This window comes from Python bivittatus, unplaced genomic scaffold (assembly GCF_059951505.1).
Source record: "Python bivittatus isolate LINGU-HERP-01145 unplaced genomic scaffold, Pbiv_v1 ctg000180_np1212, whole genome shotgun sequence".
Classification (NCBI taxonomy): domain Eukaryota; kingdom Metazoa; phylum Chordata; class Lepidosauria; order Squamata; family Pythonidae; genus Python; species Python bivittatus.
Genome location: NW_028277047.1, coordinates 3,236,851 through 3,264,790, shown reverse-complemented (window position 1 = coordinate 3,264,790; position 27,940 = coordinate 3,236,851). Strand labels below are relative to the sequence as shown.

Below are 27,940 nucleotides of genomic sequence, written 5' to 3'. Positions count from 1 at the left end.
TAAGAGAAAAACTGTACAGCTTCAAAGCGTCCGCCTCTTAAAGAGGCAGTGTATTTTGTACTCCGCCTCTCTCTCTCGCCTCTTCATCCAGGGGGTGGGAAAAGTAAAGGAAACCACCGGCTGGAACAAAGGAACCGTTTCTGTGTTGTTTTTTTTCTCGTTTTCCCCTGGCTGGACGCAAATGCCCACCTCTGCCCGGACTCTTCACGCTGGCATGGGGAGAGGAGACCTCCTGCCCGCCCGGCCCCTTCCCCGACGGCGAACAGGTTGGAGTTCTACACTGGCTCTTTAACGCGGCTTCACGCTCTGTCTCTCTTCGGCGTTCATAAGCATATTACGGTCCTGTTTTAGGTGTCCTTATAAACGAATCCTGTTTTTAAATGTGCCAAGTTGTATATATCTTAACCTTCCTTTTCCTGCGTGATTGTAAAGCAATATGGTAAACTCTCTCTCCACGTTCCTTCCGGACGGACCAAGCTTGTCCACCACTGTACATTCTTGTCGACTCTATAATTCTTGTTTTAACCTTAGTTTGAAACGACAACGGGGGAAAAAAGGGAAAAAAAGAAAAAAGGGGGGGGGAAGGCACCATTCCATTCAGATCTTGCCTGGTGATTTAAACGGTTAAACGGGGGGGGGGGTTGGGGGGGTCAGGGTGAAAACGGGGGAGGAAAAGCAAACGCCCTTTGAGGAAATAAAAAAAAATATTTTATTAAAAAAACAAAAAGACAAATGAGAAAATTGTTTGGAATATTTTCTTACTGTAGAGAAGCATTGTATAGGAGAACCCAGAGTATATAATACTCAACATGTGTTGTAGGGGGTGGGGGGGGGAGAGTGAGAAGAAAAAAACCGCATGTTTAAAAAAGGGGGGGGAAGCTGTTTTGAGTTGCGCCAATTGGTTCAAAATGGGAGCGGGTGGGAATTGTCTCGAGCTGGTGTTAAACACTAAAAAGAGGGAGAGATGAAAAAGTCCTTTTTAAAGAGAAAGTAATAATGATGTTGATGACGATGAAGAAGAGTGATGATGATGATGATGATGATGATGATGATGATGATGAAAAGTGTGCCCAGAAGTGAGATGAGACACTAACTTTGCCATTTTTTAATCTTTCTTTTGTTGAAAGAGCAAGCAAGTAAATAAATAAATAAAATAAATAAAATAAATAAAGCCGATGATTTTTAGACAATCAAATTCTAGAGAAGCGCGAAGAATTTGTGTTGGCTTTTCTTTCTTTCTTTTTTTTCCTCTCCTTTTCTTTTTTCTTTTTCTTTTTCTTTTTCTTTTTAAAAAACAAAAACAAAAAAAAGTTTTTTGGCTTTGTTTTCTTACCGGTGTAGAGAATTGCTGACTTTTTACGGGGGGGAGGGGAAAAATAAGAAAAATCGGGATTGTGGGGCGGGGGGGGGGACGTTATTTTGTATTAACCAAGGAGACAGACAGTGTTTCACCCGAAGCCCAGGAAGACGGAGCAAACGAAAAAGCACTACGTTTATGGCAAACGATAGATACGAAAACTCTTTTTAGTCTGCATGGGACAGGCCGTGTGGTTGCTGAGAAGAAATGCTGCTAATATATTTCCTTTTTACAAAAGCATATCTAAATAGACCATTGTTTTGATGTTAATCTTTGTAAATTATGTATTACCAATTTTAACATTGGATGTAATTGCATAAAAAGAAGAAAAAAAGCCTGCGTCTCAAATATTGAGAGATTCTAGTATTAAATGGAAAAAAAAAACATGTTTCTTATTTACAGTTTCAGGCTGTTCTTTTTCATCGCTTGCTGTGCTGCCCGGCCCCCGGCTCTGCCTTTCGCTGGACGCTGCGTTAAAACGGGCCCGGCTGGACCCTGAAATCCTCCCAGGAGTGGTTGGAAGGGGGGCCCGAGGGCGTCCGCCACGCCGTATCGCAGGGCCCGTGGACTCGGGAGAGGAGTTGCGGATTAGGTGGGTCCGGCTAGTGGCTATAACGAGCTGTCCGCCGAAGGGAGGCCGGAGGATTTGAGCGGACAGGGCTGCACCGTGCGCCTTTCGCGTTTCGGCCCTCGCCCAGGGAACGGACCCGGCGCCTCCTGCGCGTCCGCCCGGCTTTCGGGTTTTGTGAGCCCCCGAACAGCAGCCGGTTGCCACCCCCCCCCCCAAGTTAACAGCACGGCGGTTCTCTCTCTGCACGAACAATCCAGGATAAAGGGAAAGAGAGGGGGGCTTTTTGGTCTCCCTGGCCCCTGGAGTTGCTGTGCGTGATTCCCCAGTTTTTGCCTCCCCCCCTCCCCACAACCCAGGCCTTTGGGAGTTAAATTTCTAGTTGGAGGGGATGATTCTTCCAGCCCGTTTAGGACATCGTACGGCCCCAGCCTTGCACAGGCCAAGCGGGTTGCGGCTCCTTCCCGGTTTGCCGATCCCCGCCAGCCGGCACGGTCGTTCTCCTTCCTTTTCCCCCGTTCTCCTTCAACAAATGTGCATTTTGTTGGTTTAGTGCCTCTCCCCCGCCCCAAAGAGTAAGCGTTGTGGCAGAAAAATTCAACATGGCGTGCAGATCAGATCCTAGGTGGAAATCAGCACGTCAAGCCAACGTGCTTTTCCCTTCCTTTACAGAATTGTGGAGGCTTTTCCTGATGCTGGATTTCACAGGCAGTCAGAATGAGGTGGTAGAAAGGAGAGACGTTTAGAGTGGAAGTAAGGATCCGATTTTAGTGTGTGTGTGTGTTTTAAAACCTCGCAACTAGAAAGCTAGCATTGCAGGGAGAGAGTCATATCCAGTCCTGACATGCTAGCTTTCTACATTCAGGGGGGTTTGTTGGTTGGTGTTTGATGAAGACTCTCGCAGCTCAGGCTGAAAGATGAAGCTGTAATTTATTCAGTTAGGTTATCCTAAATGTTCAGGGCTCTGTGCTGCCGGGAGGGCAGCTGGTTGGGACATGTGGATTTTGGGGGGTTGAGCTGAATCCCTGGGGAATTCTGGGAGTTGAAGTCCACCCATCTTCCAGTTGAGAGACACTGAACTAAACTAACCCTGATAAACGTCACTGCGTTTCCTGCTCAATTGCTAAAGCAGTGCTTCTCAACCTTGGCCGCTTTAAGACGGGTGGACTTCAATTGCCAGAATTCCCCAGCCAGCCTGGCTGGCTGGGGAATTCTGGGAGTTGAAGTCCACCCGTCTTAAAGCGGCCAAGGTTGAGAAGCACTGAACTAAGGAGACAAAATGAAAATTGTAAACGGGGGCTGTTTTTCGGGAGGGGTGCTGCCATTGACTTCTTAATGCAATTTTTATGCAGAATCCGCTGGGGGGAAACCAATCCTTTGGCCACCTTTCCTTGAGCGCATTAACCTTTTGTAGGACACGGTAAGCCCCCCCTAAACTTGGGTTTGTGATCGTGAGACGAAGGTCGTTCCTCCCTCGCCTCCGATTCAGGCCCAGCCACGTTAACACACAAATCTTCCTTTCGTGGCAAAGGCGGCCTCTGCCCCCGTAGTTCCCAGTCACAGCTGTTCTGTTGCACCACGGCTAAACTTTGGCTAAATAGACCTCCGATGAGGGCAAAGGTGAAAACCTCTCTTTGTCCACTCGCCGACCTCCCCACCAAGCTTTGGAGCAGCCAAGAGCTTGTTTTGCAGCGGCTGATTTCCAAAAGATGCGTGGTGTGTGTTCCCAGATAGGCTGCTCCTGACCCTGGAGGCTCCCTTTCGCGTGCCGGCTCCAAATTCTCAGCATCTGTCGCGAAGCTTTGAAATCTTCAACCAACACCCTGCCCGGAGCCCTTGTATATATACGATTTATTTGTTTGTTCATCACATTTCTAGGCTGCCCAAGCGCAAGAGGGCTCTGGGCAGCTTTGCAGAAATTTTAAAAAGGACATTAAAAGGGGGGGGGAAGCTCGCCTAAAGGAACATCCCTTTTTTAAAAAAAAAAGTTAATAAAATAAAAAGCAACCCCCTGAGTTTTTCAGTGATTAAAAGAATAACTCCTCGCCCCTCGTGGCTCCATTTGCGTTTAAAACGAGCTTTTTTCTCCCCCAAGAGACGGACAAGACCCCTTTCACAACTGCCCACCTCTAAGCATTTTTTTTTTTAAAAAAAGGTTCTGTTTCCATCCTGCACCACCAGGGGGAGCTGAAGGTGATGGTCTTTGTGGTCATAATCTTGAGTTAGGACTCAATGGTCAAAACAAACAAGAAGGAACCCCCAAAAGATGAAAAAAAATACAAAAATAAACATTGGGAAAGGCAAATAAAAGCCAAAATTCTCCAAGAGGGCCGGGCTGATTCCTAGCAACGGAGTTTGACTTGCTAATTTGTTCCTCCCCATGCATCTGGCTTTGGGACTCGGATGCACAAGAGCTGGCGTCGGCTCACATCTTAACAATCTTTTTATTTCCCCCTCCAACGTACACGACGTCCCCTAGAAAGCCGAGGGGGCTGATTTCGGAAGGGATTCATTGATAGATCATTTGGGAAGGGATTAACCCTAACCCTGATCGATGCAAAGGACGTCCGCTCTTGCCTTAGAAGCAGTGGAGGTCCGACCGAACCAGCAGAAAAGATTAAATTATATATATATATATCCATCTCTATATATGTACACAGATATATTCAATATACACATTACAGGAAAATGCTCTTTTGGTGGGGCGCACGGCCGGCGAGGGCAGCAGACACGCGTAAAATAAATAAAAATCTCGGATTCCAGGCGGAGAACATGGAAACTGGTCCAGGCGCCCTCCAAGGCCTGGGGTACGGATTCCCCCATCATCCCCAGCCAGCTTCAGACTGGGGAGGATGGGCAACCCAGTTAAAGGCTGCCAGGTTAGAGGAAGCAGAGCAAAACATTGCAGCAGGAGCCAAAATGGTGATCTTGATGTTGGTAGAAACGGTGCCCGGCTGTAAAGTAGCCCCCGGTGATGCTTTTGCCGAGCGAGGAACCCTGGTCCATGATGCCACGCTGCTTTGTAATTTGCTATATATTTTTTTTAACAGTTTGGAGGGTTAACGGGAGGGGGCTTTTCCTTCCCCCGGACCCAGCATCCTCATTCCACCCTGCCCGCCCCACCATTTCACAAGATGAGGGAAGTGTAGCCCACGGGCACGAGGCCCTGGCAGTCTCCAGAGAAACACTGGACCCAGTCTTCATCCACCGTCTCCATCACCTGCAGGATGTCGCCTTTGTGGAAGGCCAGATGCCCGGCTTCGCTGCCCGTGTAGTCGCAGAGGGCCCGCACGGCTCTGGAGGGAGACGAACACAGCCAAAGTTACTGGCGAGATCTCGGGGACGGGGGGCGCATAGGGGCCTCGCGGGGCGCGGGCATCAACCCAAAGTTCCCGCAGGGTGAAAAATGCAATCTCCACAGACAGGAACCTTCAAGGGAAGCAAAACCGTGGCCGGATTCCCACGCCAGATCGGGGAACGGATGTTTTAACTCCGTTCCCCGGGTATTTAAAACACTTCTTCCAAAAGTAACCCGTAATGGTTTCCCCACCCGATTCTCTCCATTTGGCACCTAACTGGAGCTGATTTGAGGGGGGGGGACCACGGGGGGAAAAAGGCCCATAATGGGGCGATGATGTCCTTTAACCTGGTTTCAAATCCTTCGGGGCGCAAAGAGAATTCACCTCGCTTGCTTCTGCTGTCACAAGCGACAGAGAAAAGTGCCAGGGGAGTGAGGAAGAGTGGAAGTTGCAGAAGTAGAATAAAACAGTAGAGAACTCTCTAAAAACAACTCCCCCCATTCGATCGGCAGCCGCCGAATCCTGGCTGAATCTCAGGAGGGTGGCTGTGCGTGATAGTGTGCTTTAAAAAGGGCATTGCTCACTGGCTGGCAGTCCAGGCTCCAGCCTGGCTAGAGCTTTTATCCATCATCCGCTAAGCCGTTGCCCCGCACGGGATCCCGACCAGGAGCCAACTTACTTGTAGGTCTGCGATGGGTATGGGGGATTCGGCTCCCCCCCGACATCTTGCCAGCTCTTTTCGGACGGTCCCCCCTTCTTCACGGGGGTCGGCGCGTGAATGGCGGGGCACAGCCACCTCGAGGGGCGCCTGCTGGGAGGCACGGAGGGGAAGGAAAGGGGGGGGTTAAACGCCGATTCTTTTGGAAACCCGCTCGGGTTCAAGTGACCGGTGGGGAGCCCAGGAAGGAGGTGAACACCTTCTCCGAAACGTGGAAATCCTAATTAAAATGTAGCCCATATTTGCAGGGTTAGCCCATTTGGCCCCACGGTGACATCTCTAGAGGAATTCACGAGCCAAACGGGCAGGTGATATTGGCTTTTTAAAACATTTTCAGTTAGCCTCGAAGAAACGCTTATTTCTTTATGTATTTTATAAATATATTTTTTATCTATTTTTATATATCAATTTACATCTGAAATATAGGACTCACAAGCAAAATCAAAACACTGGAACGATACAAAAATGATCATTTGAAGAACATTCATTAGGTTAACCTTGACGCTGCTTGTTCGGCGTTGATTGAGTGCTTGGAAAGATCCCCAGGGATGGGCGAACACTCCCTGTTCTGGCTTGTTCCATAAACCACGGCTTACCCGAATGTGTGAACCAGCTCCTCGACCCACCCAGATTGCATTATATCTCCTCGACCTAAGAATGACACTTTTAAATTAAGAATCAAATCTCAGAACTCTCCTATTTTGATAGTGGGAGCTTCTAGTCCAGTGTTTCTCAACCTTGACCACTTGAAGATGTGTGGACTTCAACTCCCAGAATTCCCTAGCTGGCTGGGGAATTCTGGGAGTTGAAGTCCACACATCTTCAAGTGGCCCAGGTTAAGAAACACTGTTCTAGTCCTTATGGAGGCAAAATCCAGACGGGCCATTCTTGTTTCTCCTTGGGGCACCAACTTTTCAAAGCTAAACTTCTGGTTACCATGCCGTGCCCCATGGGTTTAGGGGGTTGTGGTCATCCCCTTCTTGGTGTTTCTCCAACCCCTCCGTTTTAAAGGGCGCAAGTGAAGGCCGTCCCTGCCACGTACCTGGACCTGGGTAGACTTGAATCCATTTCATTAGGAGCCCCTGGGGAATTTGCTCCAAACAGCCATCCGAGCCACCGTTCTTTCCCACTTTCAGCCTCAGAATTCTCCTCCCGTGTTTCTTCCAGATAGACTTCTCCTGCCTCAGGGGTAGCCACTCCCGGCTTCGGGATCGCTGCAGCCAAGCCTTCCCCCTTGCAGACCGATGGCTGTTTTTCTGTCTCGGAGTTATTTTTCCCAGGGATGGGCCGTTGGGGGCGTCCTTCTGGCTCGGCACCGGCGTCTCCGGCCGCGGCTCGGCTCTCTTTGACGGCCTCCCCCAGAGCCATCCGTAGCTTGGTCCACTGTGAGCGGAGGGGAGCGTCCTCTTTGGGGTCCAAAACCTGGATGCTGGAAATCCACCCCAGCGGCTTCCACCAGCCCGGCGGCTTGTCTTGGGTTTCGTCCCGGCTGGGCTGGGCACGGGGCTGCAGCTGGGGTGGGCTTCCATGGCCACGCAGCGTGCCAGTGACCCGATCTTTCCACTCCAGCAGCCTTTGAGGCAAAGGCAGTGTCTGCCAGGGGCTGGATGGAGCCCCAAAGCCCAGATCGGCCAAAGACATCTGGGGCTTGGATGAATCCACCGGGGTCAGCCCGGGCCCTTCCCAGGGGCTGGCACCCGGCTCAGGAGAGGGGTTGCTTTGCGGAGCCATCGGCCGGACGTTGAGGGGCAGGTGACGGTGCTCAAACAGCAGGTCCAGCTGAAAGGTGAGCACCGAAAGGGGCTGCAGCAGGAGAAGTAGTTCCTCAGCCCAGCGTCGGCAGAACCTCTGGCTGATAAGCAGGAAAGCGGTGGGCAGGTAGAGGGCGGAGATCAGCTCTGTTTTGGCAGGGGGGGAATGGCACAAACTGGTCAGAAACCCGAGCAGAGAAGGGCGTCCTAAACTGGGACGGTAAGATGATTCGGGGAGAAAGCAGGCGGGATAAAAACCGCTGAACAGGGCAACTGGGTGTTTTTATTGGAATCAAGTTTCTAGTCCTTAGGGAGGCCAGGAGCCTCTCTAAGAGGGGATGGGCCAAGCTGGCTGGGCCAAAGGAAGTAGAGAGGTAAGATTTTCAGGGACTGGGGAAATTGGGAAAGGAGAGCCTTGAGTATTAAACTGGCAAATAATAATAATGGCTTTGTGGCCATAAAATAATAAGAATAAGAATAATACAACATCTGGAGCACCCCTTGAACACCACTGGCATTGAGAAAACCACCATCAGCCCATTGCGAAAAGCAGCTTTGCTTGGAACCGTTCAGATCCTGCGATGATCCCTTGAACCCCATCCAGCAACATCTGTCTATCTTGGGAAGGCCTCGATCGGTGGGTCGAAATGCCAAATCCAGGCTAAACATCTGGCTGACTGGGCGACCAACCCGAATAATAACAGTGACCCCAACCCCATTCCAAGCTGCTTCGAGTCAGACTGCAGCGGCCCAGTGAAGAGTCCTGCTAATAAATGAATAAATGCCAAAGGAAGAAGTACCGAGGGTGCAATTCCACCCACTGAATGGATCTGGCTCTCGCCAAAGCGAAAAGTTTTTTTTTTTGAGGCAGAACTCCGCGTCCAGACCTAAGAAGCCGCCATAAGCCAGATCAGCCCACTTTAAAAATCTTAGCCCGGTATTAGCTACTGGAATAAGAAGCAACTCGGAAGATTTAGAAAAAGGGAAAAAAATTAAAATGTTGGTTCTTCGTTCTTCTGTTTAATGAGACTGAAAGCTTCCTGGCCCAAGAGGGGATTTTGCTTCCAAGCCACGTCCCTCGAAGGCAGTTTTCTCAAAACGTGGTCCGAGGACCGCTGGGGGCTCCCCGAGACCCTCTCAGCGAAACCAGAATGATTTCCCAGCTTATCTTGGAAAATAACCCAGTATTAAAATCCTATCTGATAACCGTGAAAAGCCGTTGTAGCAGCAAGGGGGTCCGCTTCATTTTTCATGCGGTAAATATGGATAAATAGCACCCCTACAGACAAAAGTGTTGGGGGTCTTCCATAATGTTAAAAAGGGGGAAGGGGTCCTGAGAGAGAGAAACATTAAGAAACCCTGCTCTAAGGCAAACGTTTGGGGCGTGACCGGGACTTCGGAGACGGTGAAGTGAGAATTCAGCCCAGCACCCCCTTTCTGGGAAAGGGGGTCTCCCCAACCCCAAATTACCTGAATTGTTTTGCAGCTGTGCAAACCACTCTTCCACTTGCTTCAGGCTAAGGGAGGAGAGAAAAGGGGAGATTTTAGCCCGACGCCCCGATCCCCAAACCTCCTCAAAGCCAGTGCCGTGTTCAGATGGGTGAGCCCATAGCTTGGGGGCCACGTGGCACCCCAAGTCTCTTTCAACATCCCGCCCTCGTTGTCTGTCTGCTGCCATTTAGTAGCATCAGCATCACTGATTGCACGGATGCCCCCCGCACATCCCAGCGGCGCTGGGCGCTTTACAGTGAAAAGTGTTTAAAAACCAGGAAACCACCCAGCCGAGATGGCAGAGATAGCAAACCCCAATGGGAAGAAAGAAAACCAAAAAAAGGGGGACATGGGACCCCCGAGGCAGTTTCTTGCCCTGATTCCGGCTAGAACAGCCCCGATGTGCGCGTAGGCTATGCGCCAACAGAGTTCCCTCCTTGCATTCTCCTTTTGGCACACATTTGTCTTCGTTTCCAGCCCCCTTCTTTTTCATCCTCCCTTTTCCTGCCCCCTCCCTTTTCCTGCACACACCCGCCCCCCCAATAAGAGAGACAGGCCACTGTTGTCCCAAACAGGAGCTGCAGCTGGCTTCTGCAACGAAGCTCCCCGTCTCCAAAGATTGCCAGATCTTTCCCTCCAGCTCCGTTCCTCCGCCTTACACGCCGACTCACTTCAGGAGGCCCAGGATGAAAGCGTGGAAACGTTGGTGGTTGCTCCGGAGCGGGGCCAGCCGAGACACCCGCCAGTACAGCTCGGTGAAGGATCGGGTGTGGGGACCTGGAAATTAAAAAGCGCTTTGCAACACCGTTTTTTAGCTTCCGGTAAGTCTCAGGCTGGAAAGGCGTCCTTGGGTGTGAATGAGGTCTTGTGTGAACCCAAACAACTGTGGTTTGGCCCAATATGGGAACCCAGGGGGGAAATTTTCCCAGAATCTAATTTTTAAAAGGAGAAGCCCTAGAATGAAAACTACGCATTCTAAGCTTCTAGTCCTCAAGACTGGGAAGAGTGCTTCGAGGCTGTTTAGAGGAGCCCCTCCACAGGCTTAAAGGGTTTGCTGAATTAAACCGTTTTCTGGGTTTGAATCCTAGACAAATGAACTGGCTGGGTTTCCGCCCCATTCTAAGCTGCCCGCCCCACTCCCAGATTAACCAAGATTAAAGCCGACAAATTAACCAAGATGAAAGACAACCCGCTTGGCCTTGAATGGTTCTGGCTGAGTTTGTGGTGCAACTCCCACCCTCAAGGGATGGAAATTCAAGCCATTCTGCCAAAAAGTCTCCTGGTCTTAAGTTTGCACAAGCTTAGCCTAATTGCGCAAATGTAGATTCAGGGTATGGGCAAAAGTTATTTTATGTCGCTGTGGAGCATTCACCTGAGCTGCCCAGCGTGGCGTTCTTTTGCTGCAGAATGGAAACGGAATGGAAGTAGTCTTCTCCAACACACTCACACCCACACCCACCCCACAATCCTGCACTGCTTCTCTACCCCCCATCGCCAACCCCACCTACCAGGCCGGGCAGAGGCTTCGATGACGCTCCAAGGAGAACTGGGCCTGTGTCCCGTGATGACGTCCTTCTGGAAAGGCTTCAGGCTGTCACCCACCAGGGCATGCAAGGCGGGGCAGAGGGTATTGAGGACCAAATACCCCACTTCTGGGGTGAGTTGACTGTCTCCCAGCTGAGCCTGCGCAGGGCACAAAGGACTAGGCCAGCCGTTGGCAGCTGGGGAAGAACAAAATTGCCCGCCCGCCCTTTGCTAATTGGTAATTACCATTTCCTAATTAACCCCCCCTGCCCAACTCCTTAACCAGGGAGGAAAATAAAAGCAGGGAGACTGTCCTTCCCTGGCTTCCATCCAGGCAGCCAAAACAGAGCAACCGAAATGCCAATGTGCGGGTATGCCCAAAGGAAATGTTTCCAAGGGAGACGTTCTTGTGCCCGATGTCAAATTCCCCCTCTGTTGTGCATAATTGTGCGGCTGAATCACACCGCCCAAGATTGGCTTGAACCCAACATCCAGCTGGTTGAACGGATGGAAAGCCCCCCTCTTGACGTCCCCAGGCTACTTTTTCAGCTTAGCCTACTTCGCAGGGCGGTTGTGCAGATCAACTGGGGAGGGGGGCACGCGGGAGGATCGAAAGGTGGCGCGAGAACCCGGCGCGCCAAACCGACCTTTTGGACGAGGTTCCTTGCGCTGCTGAAATGAGCCACGATTTTATCCACCGAGGCACTGACTGCCATAAGCAATGCTAAAAAGAAGCAAAGGGGGGAAGGTTGGAGGGGGAAATAGGATTTCAGAGAAACTTGGCGTTGTTTTCCCCGCTCACTTTAACTCCCGTGGCATCTGGACCAGAAATGTCCTTTTAGCACAGACACCCCCACCAAACTAGAGCACCTCACCTTGTGGTGGTGAATTCCACAGGTTAATAAAAAAAAAAAAGCATAATTCCAGTTTAAGTTCTATGCAAGGTATTCAGAGCTCCCCCTGGTGGCCAGCTGTGAGCTGTTCCCCCATCGCTCTGAGCTCCCCCTGGTGGCCGAAGCGGGGATTTCCCCTTCCTAGAGAGGGGCCACTCAAATCAGGCCCTGCTCCTTCCTGGCATTAAAGGCATTTTCTTTCAGCCTCGCCTAATCAGAAGGGGATTGCAAAATTAAAACGCAGGAGGGAAGAGAAACTTCCAGATTTTTGGAGGAAGAAGCCCAGCTAATAAAAATAATTTGGAGGGATACGAGCAGGATTCTTCTCCAAGCCCTCCCAGGGATCCCTGCAAATACAAAATCTCTCTCTTTTAATTCAATTAATGAAAAGGGCAACGAGGACTGGCAGTTGCCATAGAAACAAAAGCTGTCTGGGTGGGCGTCGGGAAGGACTCCCAGGTATTAAAAATGCTCAAACAGCTTGGCTAGGCTGCTTTTTCGTCTGTCTCTCATGCAGGTAGGGTTAAGACCAAGACAATTTTTTGGAAATTGTATGTGTGCAGTTTTAAAGTTCAACCGCTCAGAAGGGGCGGGGGGAATCATTTTCCTTGCAAGTAGAAATCTAGCCTCTAACAGAGGCAAGCTCACCCTGTCTCTGCACGGCAGACCTATATAAACATGGGCCCCAAAAAGTGAGACCTGGGTGATTTGGAAGAAGGAGGAGGAGGAGGAGGAGGAGGAGGAGGAGGAAGAAGGAGAAGAAGGAGAAGAAGGAGAGGGAGAGGGAGAGGAGGAGGAGAAGGAGAAGGAGGAGGAGGAGAAGGAGGAGGAAGAAGGAGAAGAAGGAGAAGAAGGAGAGGGAGAGGTGGAGGAGGAGAGGAAGAAGAGGAGGAAGAAGGGGAGGAGGAGGAGGAGGAGAGGAAGAAAGAAGAAGGAGAAGGAGAAGAAGGAGAGGGAGAGGGAGAAGAGGAGGAGGAGGAGAGGAAGAGAGAAGAAGGAGAAGAAGGAGAGGGAGAGGAAGAAGAGGAGGAGGAGGAGAGGAAGAGAGAAGAAGGAGAAGAAGGAGAGGGAGAGGGAGAAGAGGAGGAGGAGAGGAAGAAAGAAGAAGGAGAAGAAGGAGAGGGAGAGGAAGAAGAGGAGGAGGAGGAGAGGAAGAGAGAAGAAGGAGAAGAAGGAGTGGGAGAGGGAGAAGAGGAGGAGGAGAGGAAGAGAGAAGAAGAAGAAGAAGGAGAGGAGAGGAAGAAGAGGAGGAGAGGAAGAAAGAAGAAGGAGAAGAAGGAGAGGGAGAGGAAGAAGAGGAGGAGGAGAGGAAGAGAGAAGAAGGAGAAGAAGGAGAGGGAGAGGGAGAAGAGGAGGAGAGGAAGAAAGAAGGAGAAGAAGGAGAGGGAGAGGGAGAGGGAGAGGAAGAAGAGGAGGAGGAGGAGAGGAAGAAGAGGAGGAAGAGGAAGAAAGAAGAAGGAGAGGGAGAGGGAGAAGAGGAGGAGGAGAGGAAGAGAGAAGAAGAGGAGGAAGAGGAAGAAAGAAGAAGGAGAGGGAGAGGGAGAAAAGGAGGAGGAGGAGGAGGAGGAGGAGAGGAAGAGGAGGAGGAGGAAGAAAGAAGAAGGAGAGGGAGAGGGAGAAAAGGAGGAGGAGGAGGAGGAGGAGGAGGAGCCAGCCCTACCAGGAAATTAACTCCACAGGAAAGCTAAAACTACTTTTACTGAGATGGGCTCTAAGGATCAAATCTCGCAGGCTTGATCGCGCTGGGCCTCGTCCCCCTTCTTATACTCCTGTGAATGAGGGAGGTGTCTGCCTGAACCACTTCCAAATGTAATCTGGTTGCTCTGGACCTAAAAACGCTTGCCTAGAAAACAGATCCTGCATATTTCTATCAAGGTCCTCTTCATCATCATCATGTGTTATTATTGTGATTGCTCTTTCTCTCTTTCTCTCTTTCTCTCTCTCTCTCTCTCTTTAGCTATCCTATCTATCTATCTATCTATCTATCTATCTATCTATCTATCTATCTATCTATCTATCTATGAACTTACCTTTTTTCTTTTCTTTTTTAATATTTTCTTGAGCTTTTAAAATGACAAAGTTAAAAGTTAGAAATGAAAAAGAAAATTGAAAATACGAATTATCAAGAAAAGGAAAAGGAAAAGTGAGATAAAGTAAAAGAAAAAGAAAAACAATAGGAACAATAGATAACTTCCAATCTCTCTCTGGTCTTAGGAATAATAAGGCTATGCTAAGTGCTAGTTTTTAATCCATTAAATAGGAGTAATTCTTTGTCAAGACATATCCCATTACATTTATAATCTGATCTTCAAATCCCCACGTGAGCTTCGCCCCACCTGCATTTTGCAAATAGTCCGTCAATGGTTTCCATTCTTTAAGGTAATAGTTATTTGAGTTTTCTTTTCATAAGCAGATCTTACCCTTTTTCTGTTGCCGAAGCTGGGTAGAAACTTGGCCCGCCTCTGTCCTCCACGGGCGCCCTTGCAATGGGACTCCGCCAAAGGACTGAGAATGTCGAACTACAGTGGGGGGGAAAAAAGTAGAGAAAAACGGGGATGAACCTGCATTCCTAGGCAGACGTGCTCCTCTGGGGGCATTGGAATATGCCATATGACTGATTGATTGATTGATTGATTGATTGATTGATTGATTGATTGAGCGATCCCCCGCCCCCACCCCGCCCCTCCCTATTTCTTCATCTCAGGATAAGGCTCTTAGCGGTCTTGGCCTTCTCCTCTTTGTTTCTTTTTAAACCTTCGCCAGATCCATAGAAGAGGAAGATGGAGGTTAAGTCTAGCGTGGCTTTGCTCGCCTAGGCAATCCAGGTTCATTCCAGGTGACTTCCCCAAGGCAAACCCTGAGCCCAAAGAATGGCCCTGTGCAATTGCTCAGTGAAATGCAACGCCATGCCGATGTTTTAAATATTGCCCTGGGGGTGGGGGGCAAGGATAAGCATTTCAAAAGCTCAGGAGTTTACCTGGGTGGGTTTTTACGATGTCAATGGATTAAATCGGGGATAAAGTAATTTTTACTTTCTTGCCACACACCACCCCCCCATTTCTGGCCTGGCTTCTTCCGCTTTTGGAGTTGCTTCCCCCCTCAAAATGATCGACCCCCCCCTTGGGGAAGGGCCAAAGCAGGGCAGGGCCACCGAAAGGGGGCATTGAGAAAGGGGATGGCTTACGTTGCTGGGGGGCTCCTGAATCCTTGGCTGGCATGGTGTCCCGGGACACTCTCCCCCAGGGACCCCTTCCAACCTGGTTTCCCCGGGGATCTCGGGCTCCAAGTGACAGCTCGGGCACCTGGTGGGTGGGAAAAGCTAAGATGGGGAAGGTTTTGCTGGAGGGGAAGAAGGGGGAAAACAGCACGGCCAGATCGGGGCTGTTGAGGAAGGGGAGGATGCTTCTAGCCGGAGGGGAGTACGCCCCGATGGGCGAGAGGCGGACGGGGAGCAGCTCGTCTGGGGACAGCGCGTCGAAAGGGGGCCCCTGCCCGCCGGCCAGCAAGCAGACGTCTTCGCAGGACAGGGTCTTCAGCCGTGGGCAAAAGGCCAGACCGGAGGGGCCGGGGGGGGCTCGAGCCGTGCCCGCCGAGCCGGAAGCCTTGCCAAGGACAGAGGAGGGTTTAGCAGCCTGCCCCCTCGCTGGGGGGAAAGGGGCAAGGGGCGGCGGAGGCCGGGGGGGGAACGGAGGGGCCTGGCGGACTGCAGGCGGCGGGGGAGACGGGCGAGAGGGGCAAAGGGGGAGAAGCCGTACCCCAAAAGAAAGCAGCCAGGGTTATAGACAAGAATCAGATGAAAGGGGGGGGAGAGAATGATGTTGGGGAAGCAGAGAGCAACACGTAGATGGCGCGGGGGGGGCAAAACAGCAGCAGGAAAGGGAATCAAGGTCCGAAAGCCGGGCGAAGGTTGGAGAGACAGGAGGGGGGGGAGAGAGAATACGAGAAGAAAAACGTTAATTCTGGACGCCACCACAGACAATAAAGCACACATAGGGGGGTGAGGCGCAGACTCCCCCCCGCCCCACAAAGCCCCCACCTCCCCACTTGGAAGCTCTACGGCCTCATAGCCCTCACGGCTGCCCTGGAATCTGGACTACAACCCCCCTCATCCTTGGCCTTGGCCACCTCCGCTGTCCAGTTTGGCTACGGGGTTTTTTTTCCTGCTCTCTGCAGGGAAAGAAAGACTTGAAGGCAGAAATGGGGGGGGGGGCTCGGTGCAGCAGAGGGAGCCGAACGCAGCCCCCCTCAAGGCAGTGGGGGGGCCTAGTCTCTGCTGGACACGTGCATCCCCACACACCGTGGGGGATCCCGGAGTCTAACCTTAAACTGCTCTCCTCCTGCTGATGAATGGCGCTAAGCCCGTATTACCTTCGGGGGAAAAACTTTCTCTGGTTTCTGAACAGGAAACACAGCTAATCCAGATTCCTTAATTCGGTGTCTGCCTGCCCTCCTCCCAACTCCCTTGGCTGCTGGGAAGGAAGGAAGGAAGGAAGGAAGGAAGGAAGGAAGGAAGGAAGGAAGGAAGGAAGGAAGGAAGGAAGGAAGGAAGGAAGGAAGGAGAAAGAAAAGAGAAGGAGAGGAAGGAAGGAAGGAAGGAAGGAAGGAAGGAAGGAAGGAAGGAAGGAAGGAAGGAAGGAAGGAAGGAAGGAGAATTAAAGGGGACGGTGAGAGGAAGGAAGGAAGGAAGGAAGGAAGGAAGGAAGGAAGGAAGGAAGGAAGGAAGGAAGGAAGGAAGGAAGGTTGCAAGAATCCACTTTGTTTGCAGAAAAGGTAAACATGGAAGGGGGGAACAAAAGAGAAAGTAATTCCCGTATAAGCAATAAAGGGGAGGAGTATTAAGGAAGCAAAAAACAGGGAAGTGAAAACCCTCCTTTCCCAATCAGTTAGCCAATCACGAGCAAATTTCCTGGTTTTTACAGGTAGCATGATTTAAGGTGTTAAAAGACAAAGAGAGCTTGGGGAGGGGGTTCATTTGGAGGCTTTTATGAGACAAGGAAGCTGGCTCCCACTTTGACATTTGGAATATCTTGAGATCCTTCCCCCCCCCCCCCGCTTTGGAGGGTTGATTTATATTTCGAGTGGGCCAGCCACAGATCAGGAGCGCATTTTAAAATTCATTTTTCATCACTGTGTGGGAGAGCGACCCTCAGCAGATGCTTCTGTATCTCGCCACCCCGCTTGGGACAGCAGGGGGTTAGGAAGGAAAGGAGATTAAAATGCAAAATTCATCTGTTGGTATGCAGAGGAAACTATTGCATCTCTGATGGGGGATTTTTTTTTCTCTTCAAGCGTTCGCTCAGAGGACGCACGGCTTCTTTATTAGGAATAAGGACATAGGGACTAAAACCCCTTTTTGCCCATTGCAGGGTGGCGCAGGTGTTAAATGGTTGCGTTCCGATCTGGGGAAGCAAGCCTCTGCTTCTCTTCCTAAATCTTAACCCTCCTTGGATGGGATGAGGCCTTGAGGATGGGCAATTAAATATCCTGATATGGACCCCTAGCCCTGCGGGGTAGGCTCAGAGGCAGACTTTGCACTCAGGATCCCTCACGCCAAGCCAGACGTTTTTGCCCCCAACACGCCACACTCACTGAGGCTCTTCTGGACTCCGGATACGACAAGGGATGGGAAAGGATCACAAGGAGGAAGCATCAGCAGGGAATGAAATGAAGGAATGGTGGGAACAGGTGGAGGAAAGATTTTTAAAAGCCCCAAGAATTCCCTTTGTGGACTTTGCACCGCTCTCTCGACGACCGGAGGGATCCGGGCTACCTTAAACCTTTGACTCCCGTCTGGCTGAATGAAAGGCAGGAAACTGAGAAGGCGGGGAGAGTCCAAGTTAGACTCCTGGCATTTAATTTTAAAGAAGCAGAAAGGAAGGGAAATCCACCCCAGTTTGGTCTGCTCATTGTGAGAGTTCCCGATTCAGGTCCTGATTATTCCCACGTTCCCGATTAAACCCCACTCCTGCTTTCGACGAATTCAGCGAGAAAACGTCCCACTGAGTCGAGAATCGTCGAGCTGAAGGGAGCCTCGCGGGCCTTAATGCACCCCAACATTCAGAAACTTGGTGCCTCGCCAAGTGGACTGGGCAAAAGTGGGCCGCACAGATTCTTTTCAAACTTTCTTAAAATAGGGGGCAGATGCAAACGGCTTCGCCTTCAGCACACAGGCACGTTTCTAGCTCCCCCCCGCCTGTCCCCAAGAGGAAAAGGGTAAGTAAATAAATAAGAGTTTTTCTGCTCTCCGTGGCCATATATAGCAGTCTCTATTGACATCAGAATCCTTGCTGGAATGCTTGGGACATGATTCCAGTCTTCCTTCTAAGGAATACGATCAATCAGTCAACGCAAGGGGGAACATCTTACCCTTAGCGATCCTCCTGTCTCCTTGCTCGGCTTTCCTGCAAAGGTCAGGATCCCGCCTCGCCTGGGGCTTGGTCTCCAAAGTTCTTTCAAGCTGCTTCTCCTTGACTTCTCCGTCCGCTCCATCTTCAGAACCTCCTTCAACGATAGGCTGCAGACCCAGTCGAGACATCTTCCTCCGCGGCGGGATTTCCTTCGAGCCCCAGAAATGTCCACTCGGGGTTGGCTCTGAGTCACTCATCTCTTGCCCAGCGTGGCCATCGGGGACCCCTTGCCCAGGCATTGCCCGGCGATGCGCTGGGTTGCCCACCTTGGTGGCAAGTTGGCTGTTCTGCTTGCGATAGCGGAGCTCCTTGAAGGTGATGATCCCTCGTTGGAGGCTGTTGCTGGGGTTGGATGGTTCCACTGGGGAGCTCAGGGGCCTGGTGGTCTCCTGCCTGTTTCCCCAGGAGAGTTCATGAGATGGAGGCATCTCCGTGTCGGGGGAAAAGACAATCAACCAATCGCTTTGGTCTTTCTTGGTCTGGAGAATGGGTGGCGTCGCTGAAACTTTCTTCCGTTTCTGCGCCAACTCATGGAAAGAAGTGATGGTCTTCTTGGAGGCTTCACCTTGCGGTTCGCTGTGGTGGAACCGGTACTCGACTGGTGCAGGCGCGACTACCTCTGGGCATGGTTTCCCTCCTTCACTTCTCCTCAACCCCTGAAGCCCCCTCTTGGTCCTAGGAGGCACCGGAGGAGGCACACTTCCAAAACGAGACCCCACGGGCATGGCTCGGTTGGAGTTGATGTCCACTTGCCCCAAGGAGATGTTGTTGGACTTGAGCTCCTGGGCTGGAAGAGCATTGCAGTTGGAATCCAGTTCTGGGCCAAGACGGGAGATCACTGGCACAGCAGGAGGCGCCCTGCAGGGGCGGACGGGGGGTGGAACAAGTGGGGGAGCTTTGATGGACCCTGCATGGGTTGACTCAACCAGACTTTCTGGGCAGGGAGGACTGGTGTCTGACGAGGACCCCAATGAGCTGCTGCTGTACAGACTGTCTGGACTATCCCAGACTTGGGTCTCTGGATGTTCACCCATGTGGATGTTAAGGTTTGGACCTTTCTCTTTGTTGGCCAGGGAAAGGACATTCTGGGTGTCCTCCAAGGGTACAATATTGGGTTGACTTTCTGGACTTTGGGCCTGTTTAGCAGGGAAAGGCTTGCAGTACACTGAGACAGGAGACTCGTCCAGACTGAGGTCCGAGCAGCTGCTAATGGAGGAGGAAGTTGGATCTGAAGGAGATCCTTCTTCCTCTTCCTCCTCCTCCGCCTCCTCTTCTTCTTCCTCACGGTTCACAGTTGGGCAGTTGGTCAAGGAGGGTTGGGTCTGGAGGCCCTGTTTGACCTCCGATGATACAGCGTGAGCCTCGCAACACCGGCATGGCAAGGATGGGTTGTTTGAATTGGCGTCCACCAGCCCGGGGACCAGGTTACCACCGTGCTGCTGACATTCATGGCAACTCATTTGTTCCATTGATGGCATCAAGGCGCTGTCCTCTTCCTGGAGTTCCGGGCGGCGCGAGAGGTGGAGCCCCAAGGAGATGTGTTGCAAGTGAACGTGGTTTAAGTTGCAAATCAAACCCTTTTTGGGAGAGTGCATGGCTCCTGAGCACAAGGAAGGAAAGGGTTTGGAACCCGCGGCCCCGTCTGTCGACGCCTCACAATTTTCTGTGAAAAGGAAGATCAGAGTGTCGGCCGATCAAGAAGGAAAGAAAAGGGGAGGAAAAGCCGGTGGGGAGAATCCAGCAGGAGAAAAGGTATAACGGCTTGGTCTCCTTTCCATTTCTCCACAAAACATTCCAGCAGCTTTTGGTGGCCGTCAGGGAACTGCTCCCCCCGCCCCCCCTTGCAGGCAGTGTTTCCTGCCAACTTTCAATGCTGAATCGATTCAGACTGATGGTGGTGCGGGGGGGGGGGTGCTGGATCAAACTGAATGTGTGAAATGGCTCTGGGATTTGGAAGCGGGGGCCTTAGCGGTCCAGAAGCCCCTTTCGAACGGTGGCTGGGGGCTTGAGGAAGTGCAAAAAGACCTAAGTGGGGCACCTGATATTTCAGAGGTAGACTGCCTCTGCATAGGAAGCCTTGACAGATAGCTTTGCTTGATGGAGGCCAGCCTCATTGTAACGGAAGGCCCGCCTCTGAAAGAAACATCTGGACTCAGTGTTATAGCCAGCCTGCCTGCCTGCCTGCCTGCCTGCTTTCTTTTTCTTTTTTCTTTTCCTTCCTTCCTTCCTTCCTTCCTTCCTTCCTTCCTTCCTTCCTTCCTTCCTTCCTTCCTTCCTTCCTTCCTTCCTTTTCTTTTCTCTTTTTCCTTTTTCCTTTTCCTTCCTTCCTTCCTTCCTTCCTTCCTTCCTTCCTTCCTTTTTTCTTTTTTTCTTTTTTCTTTTCTTTTCCTTCCTTCCTTCCTTCCTTCCTTCCTTCCTTCCTTCCTTCCGTCCTTCCTTCCTTTTCTTTTTTCTTTTTCCTTTTTTCTTTTCCTTCCTTCCTTCTTTTTCTTGTTTCTTTTCCTTCCTTCCTTCCTTCTTTTTCTTTTTTTCCTTCCTTCCTTCCTTCCTTCCTTCCTTCCTTCCTTCCTTCCTTCCTTCTTTCCTTCCTTCCTTCCTTCCTTCCTTCCTTCCTTCCTTCCTTCCTTCCTTCCTTCCTTCCTTTCTCCCTTCCTCCCTTCCCTTCCCTTCCCTTCCCTTCCCTTCCCTCTGAGATTTCCATGAGCTCATTCCTCCCCACTTGTAGAGCCCCCCCCAAAAAACATTTGCGGCTTAAATATCGGCAGATGCAATCCGAATGTTGTGCATCGCAGATATTCTAAGCTGTTCCTCCTCTATTATTCATCAGCCTGATATTGTTTGCAAGCCATTTCTAAGCTGAGCTCGTTCGCCCTCACCGTTTCCTTTGCAAAGATATTTCCCCCCCCGAATGCATCACAATAATAACGCTATCATGCAGAACCTCCAAACGATAATGTATAGATGAGGTATGTAACTTTTTTTTTTTTAAGACCGCTTTTCGAGCCCCACAAGTGGGGCAAAGGCACAGGGATCACTAATCCCCATTTCCCAGGTAGACTGTTCTTGGCTGTGGAGGCTCGACTTATCGATGGTCTCTCAAAGCTGCCACTTGACCTTCCCTGTGATGTGGGTGTATGTTATGGAGGGGGGAGTGAGGTAAAGGTTTGGAATAATTCTAAGGCAGAAAGTACATTTTGTCTTTTACAACGGTGCAGATGGTAGAAAGACTGGCTTGGCATGTCCCTTTCCTTGCTGAACCCTCAAAAATTCAAGATTGGGGTTCTCATGACAACAGAGCTGTCGTGTGGCAGACCTCTCCCTCTTCAGCCCCTCCAGCCCCCCGCTTGCAAAAGAAGAACTATAAAAACCAAAATCCAGAAGGGGAAAATGGTCTGCAACTATTCCCAAAGCCCTCTGCACCCAGTCGAGACTACAAAATAATCCTGGATCCTTCTGTTTCCAGACTGGCATTTGGCCGTATTTCTTAATCTGCTCCCTTTGCAGACAGAGCAGGAAACTGGCATTCATTTCCTCCCATTGAGGCATCTCTGTTGCTCTGTCTGCCTCGAGGCTGGCTTTGCAATGGAGGCGTGAACAGGCTGTGTTTACATTCCCTTTTTATTTGGGGGTTTTTATTTCGCTCAAAGCTGCCCCGGATGAGGACATCTGAATTTGCTAGAAAAGCAAAAACCGTCTTTTCCTATCCTGCAAGGGCCTTCTTGAAAAACCAAATCTATTCTCCCGCGCTCGGGCCAAGGGGGAACATCCAGAGGTTGGACTCCGTGCAATGGCTGGGGATGCTGGGGATTGGAGTCCCACCACCCGTCTGGTGGGCAGAGCAGAGACGGGAGCCCAACGGGGCACTTCAGCCCTCAGCAGCCTGTCCCAGCTCAACCAAGTCTGGATCCCTGACATGGTTAGCAGTTTCTGGCTCTGTATGAACCCAGACTATCGGGTCAGCTGAGAAAATCCTGCTTCCGGGAAGGATGGGCTGCTAAAACAACCAGAGACCCCTTTTGCATTCATTCCCAATCGAGGCCCAGAAAGGCACTCTGCACGAGCCCAGGGGACGCTTGGGTTTCGATGCTACAGGGGACTCCGTTCCCCACTCTGATAGGTGGGGTTTAGCCTCGGGGGAGAAAAATGGCAGCTTGAAGACATTAAAGCATTTGAACCCAGTGCCGGGCCGGGGACTGCTAAGCTGCACCGCTCAAAGGCCAGGAAGGACCCCCCCCCAGGAAAACATCAGCCAGAAGTGGCCGGCTTCAACCTTTCTGCCAGCTTTCCTCCTTCCATCTGGGATCCACCCAGCCCGGCTTTGCTGCAGGCGGTGTCAAAACACTGCAGAGCGCTTGCACCAGCTTTCCAAGGGGGAAAAAAAAAATGGGGGGGGACCATTCCTGCCCCCTAAACAAAACCAGGAAGAGAGGCGGCGGAGAAGCTGGAGGGGGCCGGTTCCCGATTCCAGGGTTGCCCCTTGGAAAGGAAGGGGGGCAGGGAAAAGGCGTTTGGGGTGTGTCCAGAGTTCGGATGGCGACTGCACGAGCTTCGCCTCCCCCCCCCGCTGCCAACAAACAACCGGAGAACAGATGTGAAAGGGAGAGTGCTGGGCAGCGATGCAGAGGCATGCACATCTGGGCAGGGGATGTGCCTTTCCGGGAAAAAATAAGAGCGAGGGAGCAAGGTGGGCCACACCTGAGGGATGCTCGGAGATGGGCAAGGGGTCTTCCTGCAATGGCGGGCAGCCCGGCTTCTCTTTATGCAGAAGAGAAGCAAAGGTCTGCCCTGGTTAATTGATTTAGCATCCGTCCGTCCGTCCACCCACCCACCTTCCCAGCCTCAAGGACACTCACCTGCGTCCGGCTCGGTCGGCCAGTCCGTCGGTCTGTCCTTTCGGGATTCTGCTTCAGGGTTTGCTCCAGCCCAGCCCAGCCCAGCCCTGCCCAGCCCTGGCTAGCAAACCCTCCCCGGTTGAGCTCACCCCAGGCAGAGGAGGAGGAGGAGGAGGAGGAGGAGCCAAAGCCATCTTGCCTTGCGTGCCCCCCCATCTTTAACCCTTGCCCTGCTACACTCCCAGGTGTGTCCAATGCAGAGATGCCAAGGGACCCCGGGAGGCCATCCGGCTCAACCTCTCCTTTGGTACCGGAACGAGCCTGGCCCAACATCCCAATTCTGGTTTTGGCTTGATGACCCGCCATCGATCCAGGCTGCTCCTCGGGGTGGGGGGGAATTGAACGCGGAGGAGCAACTCCTTCCCGCATGCACCCCCGTCCCTTGGTTCTGGCCCCGAGGGAGCCAAAATATGGGGCTTGGAGTCCCAGGGCAGTTTTTCAGTTGAGCTTTTGCCAGGGCATAACGCTGACGGCGAGCCATCATGATTGAACAATCCGAGTTTAAAACAAGCCACGGCTTAGCCGAACAGCGGCTTGGATTTAAACATCCACTCTGAGCTTTCCATTTTTTTTTCCTCCAGCGATTCCACTCAATCGCTTTAAAATAGGCCTCCTGGAGGGGACGTTCCTGAAACACGAATGGGCATTTATTTATATTTATTTTTAATGCTACATACACATATGCCTCTTGCAGTTTGTCCATACCACTCAGTTCTTGTGAGTAATAATTCTAGGCGTCACACACACACACACACACACACACCCTTTAAAAATAAATATATCCTACAGCCAGGAGATATTTCTTCATTTGCAGTAGAGACATCAGATGGCAATGCCACAGATATAAACTAAACTCAAATGAAGAACGACGCTTGGGGAATTCGGCTGTCCGTAATTCAGCGGTGGTAAAGAAGTTTCTAGCCCTCATGATGCAAAGGCTCGGTGATAGAGCGGTGCTTACGTTTGTGAACCCTTTTGAATGTTCAATATTTTGGCCTAAATAGGACCTAAAATATGATCTGTTCTCCGCCCAAGTCCTAAAACTGGATAAAGAGACCCCAATGAAACGGATGAGCCAAAAACCTTATTACAGTCGCTCATTGATTTATGGAAGAAAATGATCTAAAACGACTTATTTGGCATATGGAGAAAAGATCCTGTTTTAAGTCATATCCATGCAGAAAATTCAAAAGCATTCACAAACTTTTCAGTATGACGCGTAGATGATTAGGAACACGGGACGGTGGTTTCTAATTGTTAGAAATAATTGTAGAAGTCCAGATTGGGTATCTTCACCCCCAAAGCACCTATAGGTCCATCTGAATCCCCAGCAACTCATCCGCTTCCTAAGTGTTCCTGGACTACAATTCCAATCATCCCCAACCTAGCGGCTAGGATTCCCAGCCCTGCCTGATCCAACACGCAGGATTCCCAAAAATGCTCTTAGAAAATTCTCAACTGGGGCATTAGGGAAAAACACTTTTTTTTCTTCTCTATTTGCTCGCAAATGATCTTCCAAGGTCCACTATCTTCAGAGATGGGGAGAGGGTGGCTTTAACTAGCATTTAGCAACCGGTCCAAACCCTTTGAAAGGATGTGGCTATTGCTTTTAAAAAATCTAGTTTTTTGGAGACCAATGTTAAATTCAACCGAGCCGCGAGGAACGTGAGGAACAGACGGGATCCGGATTCCGGATTTCTGCAACGGCTGGAACGAAGAGGAACCTGGAGAAAAAGAACCACGCTCGCCACCAGATCGTCCCCTTCACCACGCAAAATCTGATTTGAAAATAATTTATTGGTACAAAGCCTTTCGAGCAGCCATTAAAGACCTCACACCATTTTCAGCTTCACTCAAATACGGCTCCCGGCTTAGCAAGCCACCTCCTGCATCGAAGACGGGCATCGTGAACGCCCGAGCAGCAACTCGTCCGCTTCCTAAGTGTTCCTGGACTACAATTCCAATCCTCCCCAACCGCAGACCCTAGCAGCCAGGATTCCCAGCCCTGCCTGAGGTCAGGGAAGGACGCAGACATGGAAAAAGGCAGCCTTAGAAATACGGCTGGGTTTTTCTCTCGCCTTAGAGAGCAAGAAAAGTACAGTCAATCTATCAGCTTCTTAAATAGTGCATCTACTGGAGAAAAAATAAAATAAAATCCCGCCAGGGGGAGGAAAATATTCCTTCTATTCCCGTTCATCTCTTTTTGACAGGATAAACTTCCTTGACCCGTTTTGCCCCTTGTGAATCAGCCTCCAACCGTTCTAAGAAACTTTTTAGCTCAAGTCCCAGCTGAAAAAAAACACAGATTAAAAAATGAGAGGCGGCTTTCTTTCTGAGCGATCACTTTTGCCTCTTGTAGATTTTTTCAGCCAAAGCCAGGAAGATCTGGGCCGGCAAGTGAACGGCGTGCTGGGTGATTAAACCCAAGAGCTGCTGATAGCTTCTTTCTTCGTAGGCTTCGTAAACGGCTTTTAGGTCCTGCTCCTCGTAAAGGGCCTTCACGCGGGCAACTTTCACCGGATCCTTCTGGCCATAGTTCTCCTACGGGGTTCAAAAGACTAAGTCCGGACAGGTGAAGATGTAATCCTTCCAGCCTCTCCCACCCGGGCTGCGTTTGCACAAGCCACTTAAGGAATGAACCCCTTTTCTGAGTTTGTGGAAGCCCTGAATCACGGCCTCCAGAAATAGTCTGCCTTGGGGCAACGTGCTGTAATGGTCTGGGGGAATGACCTCGGGAGACAGGAGGAAGAGCCGCAGATTGGACAACCGGCGTGTAAAAGGTGGCTCAGCCCAGAGGAAAAGGGAAAAGGGATGTGGGAAGCATCTCAAAAGCGGCCCTGCCTAGGTTTCCAGAGAGTAAAAGGAGCGAAACAGGAACTGAAGTGGAGAGTGTAATGGTCTGGGGGAATGGCCTTGGGAGATGGGAGGGAGAGCCACAGACTGAACATCCGGCGTGTAAAAGGTGGCTCAGCCCACAGAAGGAAAAGGGGTGTGGGAAGCATCTCAAAAGGGGCCCTGCCTAGTTTTCCACAGAGCAAAAAGATAGGAGGAGAGAAATACTTTCACTCTGCAAGATCCTCTTAATGGAACCAAGCCATAAAGACAGATGTCCACCCACGAACCTGCCATCCATCCTAACATTTTATCCTCTTTTCTTTTTACTTTATTTTTAATACGGTTCTGTTTGCAATTCTGGCCCGTGACCGTAACAAACATAAAATTTTCTGTTCTCATAAAGATAGAGCTAGGATTCCTGGTTGGGCTTCTTGTTTGGACCACCTCGCAGGGCTAACACGTGGGGAGCCCCTCAGAAGCAAATCTAAGGTCACCCGAAGCTCACTGGCTTCCCAAACCATGTTGGTTTGATCGAAGCTTCCGGGAGGGGAGGGTTAGTTGGGGTTGATTCAGGCGCCGTTGGGAAACCCGGTTCTCTGATCACGGTCTTGCAAGCCAGGTTACCTCCAAAATCTTTCGCTGCTCTGGAGATGCCAGTTTGAGGCTCTGTACCACGAGCCAGCTGCACTTATTGTCCTGAATATCTGTCCCTATCTTGCCGGTCATTTGGGGGTCCCCGAAAGTGTCAAGGAAATCATCCTGCAGGAAAAACAGATGGATTTTAATTTCTGGACTGTCCCAAGGATCAGCTTCGCTGTTGTTCCAGGAAGGACTAAAACGATTTCAGGCTGCAGGGTTTTTGCAGAGCTGCGGGGCTCCCCTTTGCAAGAAATTGTTGGCAGTTAACCAAAACCAGTTTATCAGCTTATCAGCTCCCCTGCAAAACTTCCCACTTTTCTTGCTTTTTCCCCAGTTGGGCAAATATTGCTTTATTCCGGGGAGAGGTGAACGATCGGCCAGTTAAAACCGAACCTTGCACACACTTCTTTGTACGAAAGGCACACCAGCGTTCAAATGTCCTTTGCAACCCAGGTAGGAATTTAATTGCTGTCCAATCCAAACATGCAGTCCCAGATTTCTCCTATAGAGGGCTTCTGGGAGCTTAAACCATCAGCAAGTTTCTAGCCCTCATGAAGCCATCTTTTGCAAAGAACAGAGACGCTGCCTGAAAAAAACAGAGGACGAGGGAAAATAGCCAGCCTCGCTCCTCCAAGTCTGGATGTCCCGGGTTCAAATCCCGACATCCTTGGCAAAAAGTTGCAAAAAACAGTACCTGGATTTGAAAGAATTCCCCCATCTCAAAAAGGATGGCCTTGGCGTTTGCGTGTTCTTCTTCATTGTCAATGCCAGCCTAGGTGAGGAGAAGGAGAAGGAAAAACTAAATACAAACTACGTGGATAAACTTCACCGGGAGCAATGAGTTAAAACTACCGTTTCTAGTATATTTCCCTATTCCTTGCCCTGAGCTGGGACTTCCTCCATTTATTTTCATTTATCTTTAAAAAAAAAAAGAGTCGTTAAGTTTAATTTGGGGGCTTTTTTTAAACAACTTCATTACGATTTGAAACAAGAAAGATAAAAACTAAGAGAAGCTACTATTTAGAAGAAAGGCAAGAATGAGAAAACGAAAGAAAGGGCAGAGGCAAAAATGCAGGAAAAAAAAGAGAAAATATAAAGAAGTAATTTCTGATTTTCTTTTACAGCAGGCGTAAGTGTAAATTAACCTCAGTTAACAGCATGACTTCCCTGTTTGCTATAATCTATTTTTTTCTAATCCTCCAAACCATCAATCGTAAGGTTTTTTTTTTCCTGTAAAACCATCGATCCTAAGTTCGTTTTTTAGTTACTTTTGGGTTTAATCTCGGAGGGTTGGCGCGGATGGTAGAAACCTTGGAGCTGTTTTCCTGACTCTTAGCCAGCGGCATTGCGAGAACATTTCTCCGTGAGAGGCCAAGATCAGAGGTCTCCATTTCCCCTTCGGGAAATTTCTCGAAGTTGCCCAGCTCCGTAAGGATCCTAGCCAACTCAGTTGGACAACTAAGACGACTCATCCAAGATCACCGTAGCGAAAACCCCCAAAAGTGTTTTATTCAGGCCCATTCTTCAAGGGCTAACCACACCAGCCTATCCACGGGGAGGCGTGTT

General features: G+C 50.5%; 2 protein-coding genes across 5 annotated transcripts in view; both read right to left on the bottom strand.

The window, feature by feature from the left end:
• Positions 1-3,763: 3,763 nt before the first annotated feature.
• RUSC1 (RUN and SH3 domain containing 1) lies at positions 3,764-22,920 on the bottom strand. 2 transcript variants are annotated; one of them, XM_088137289.1, is made up of 11 exons: positions 22,862-22,920; positions 17,968-19,671; positions 14,786-15,304; positions 14,022-14,120; positions 11,356-11,432; positions 10,693-10,867; positions 9,856-9,961; positions 9,164-9,210; positions 6,985-7,840; positions 5,904-6,035; positions 3,764-5,221 (listed from the first exon to the last, which is right to left on the bottom strand). In XM_088137289.1, the coding sequence occupies exons 2-11, from the start codon at positions 19,601-19,603 to the stop codon at positions 5,053-5,055; spliced, it is 3,816 nt and encodes a 1,271-aa protein (XP_087993415.1). In that variant the 5' UTR covers positions 19,604-19,671; positions 22,862-22,920; the 3' UTR covers positions 3,764-5,052. The 2 variants fall into 2 exon arrangements, with proteins under 2 accessions (XP_087993415.1, XP_087993416.1); XM_088137290.1 differs by lacking the exon at positions 14,786-15,304.
• Positions 22,921-24,683: 1,763 nt separating this feature from the next.
• FDPS (farnesyl diphosphate synthase) overlaps positions 24,684-27,940 on the bottom strand; it is a 15,151-nt gene continuing 11,894 nt past the window's right edge. For all 3 annotated transcript variants that reach the window (XM_025171510.2, XM_088137288.1, XM_007435760.4), the window contains 3 exons: positions 27,069-27,146; positions 26,360-26,494; positions 24,684-25,441 (listed from right to left, as the gene is read on the bottom strand). In XM_025171510.2, coding sequence (XP_025027278.1) covers positions 25,241-25,441; positions 26,360-26,494; positions 27,069-27,146 — 414 coding nt within the window. In that variant the 3' untranslated portion in view covers positions 24,684-25,240. The remainder of the gene's footprint in view (positions 25,442-26,359; positions 26,495-27,068; positions 27,147-27,940) is intronic.

Coding starts and splice junctions, on each gene's coding strand:
- RUSC1 (XM_088137289.1), bottom strand. CDS start 19,603: ATGCACTCTCCCAAAAAGGGTTTGATTTGCAACTTAAACCACGTTCAC. Junction 15,305..17,967: donor AGACAGGAGGATCGCTAAGG/GTAAGATGTTCC, acceptor CGCCGCCTGCAG/TCCGCCAGGCCCCTCCGTTC. Junction 7,841..9,163: donor ACAGCTGCAAAACAATTCAG/GTAATTTGGGGT, acceptor CTGCCAAAACAG/AGCTGATCTCCGCCCTCTAC.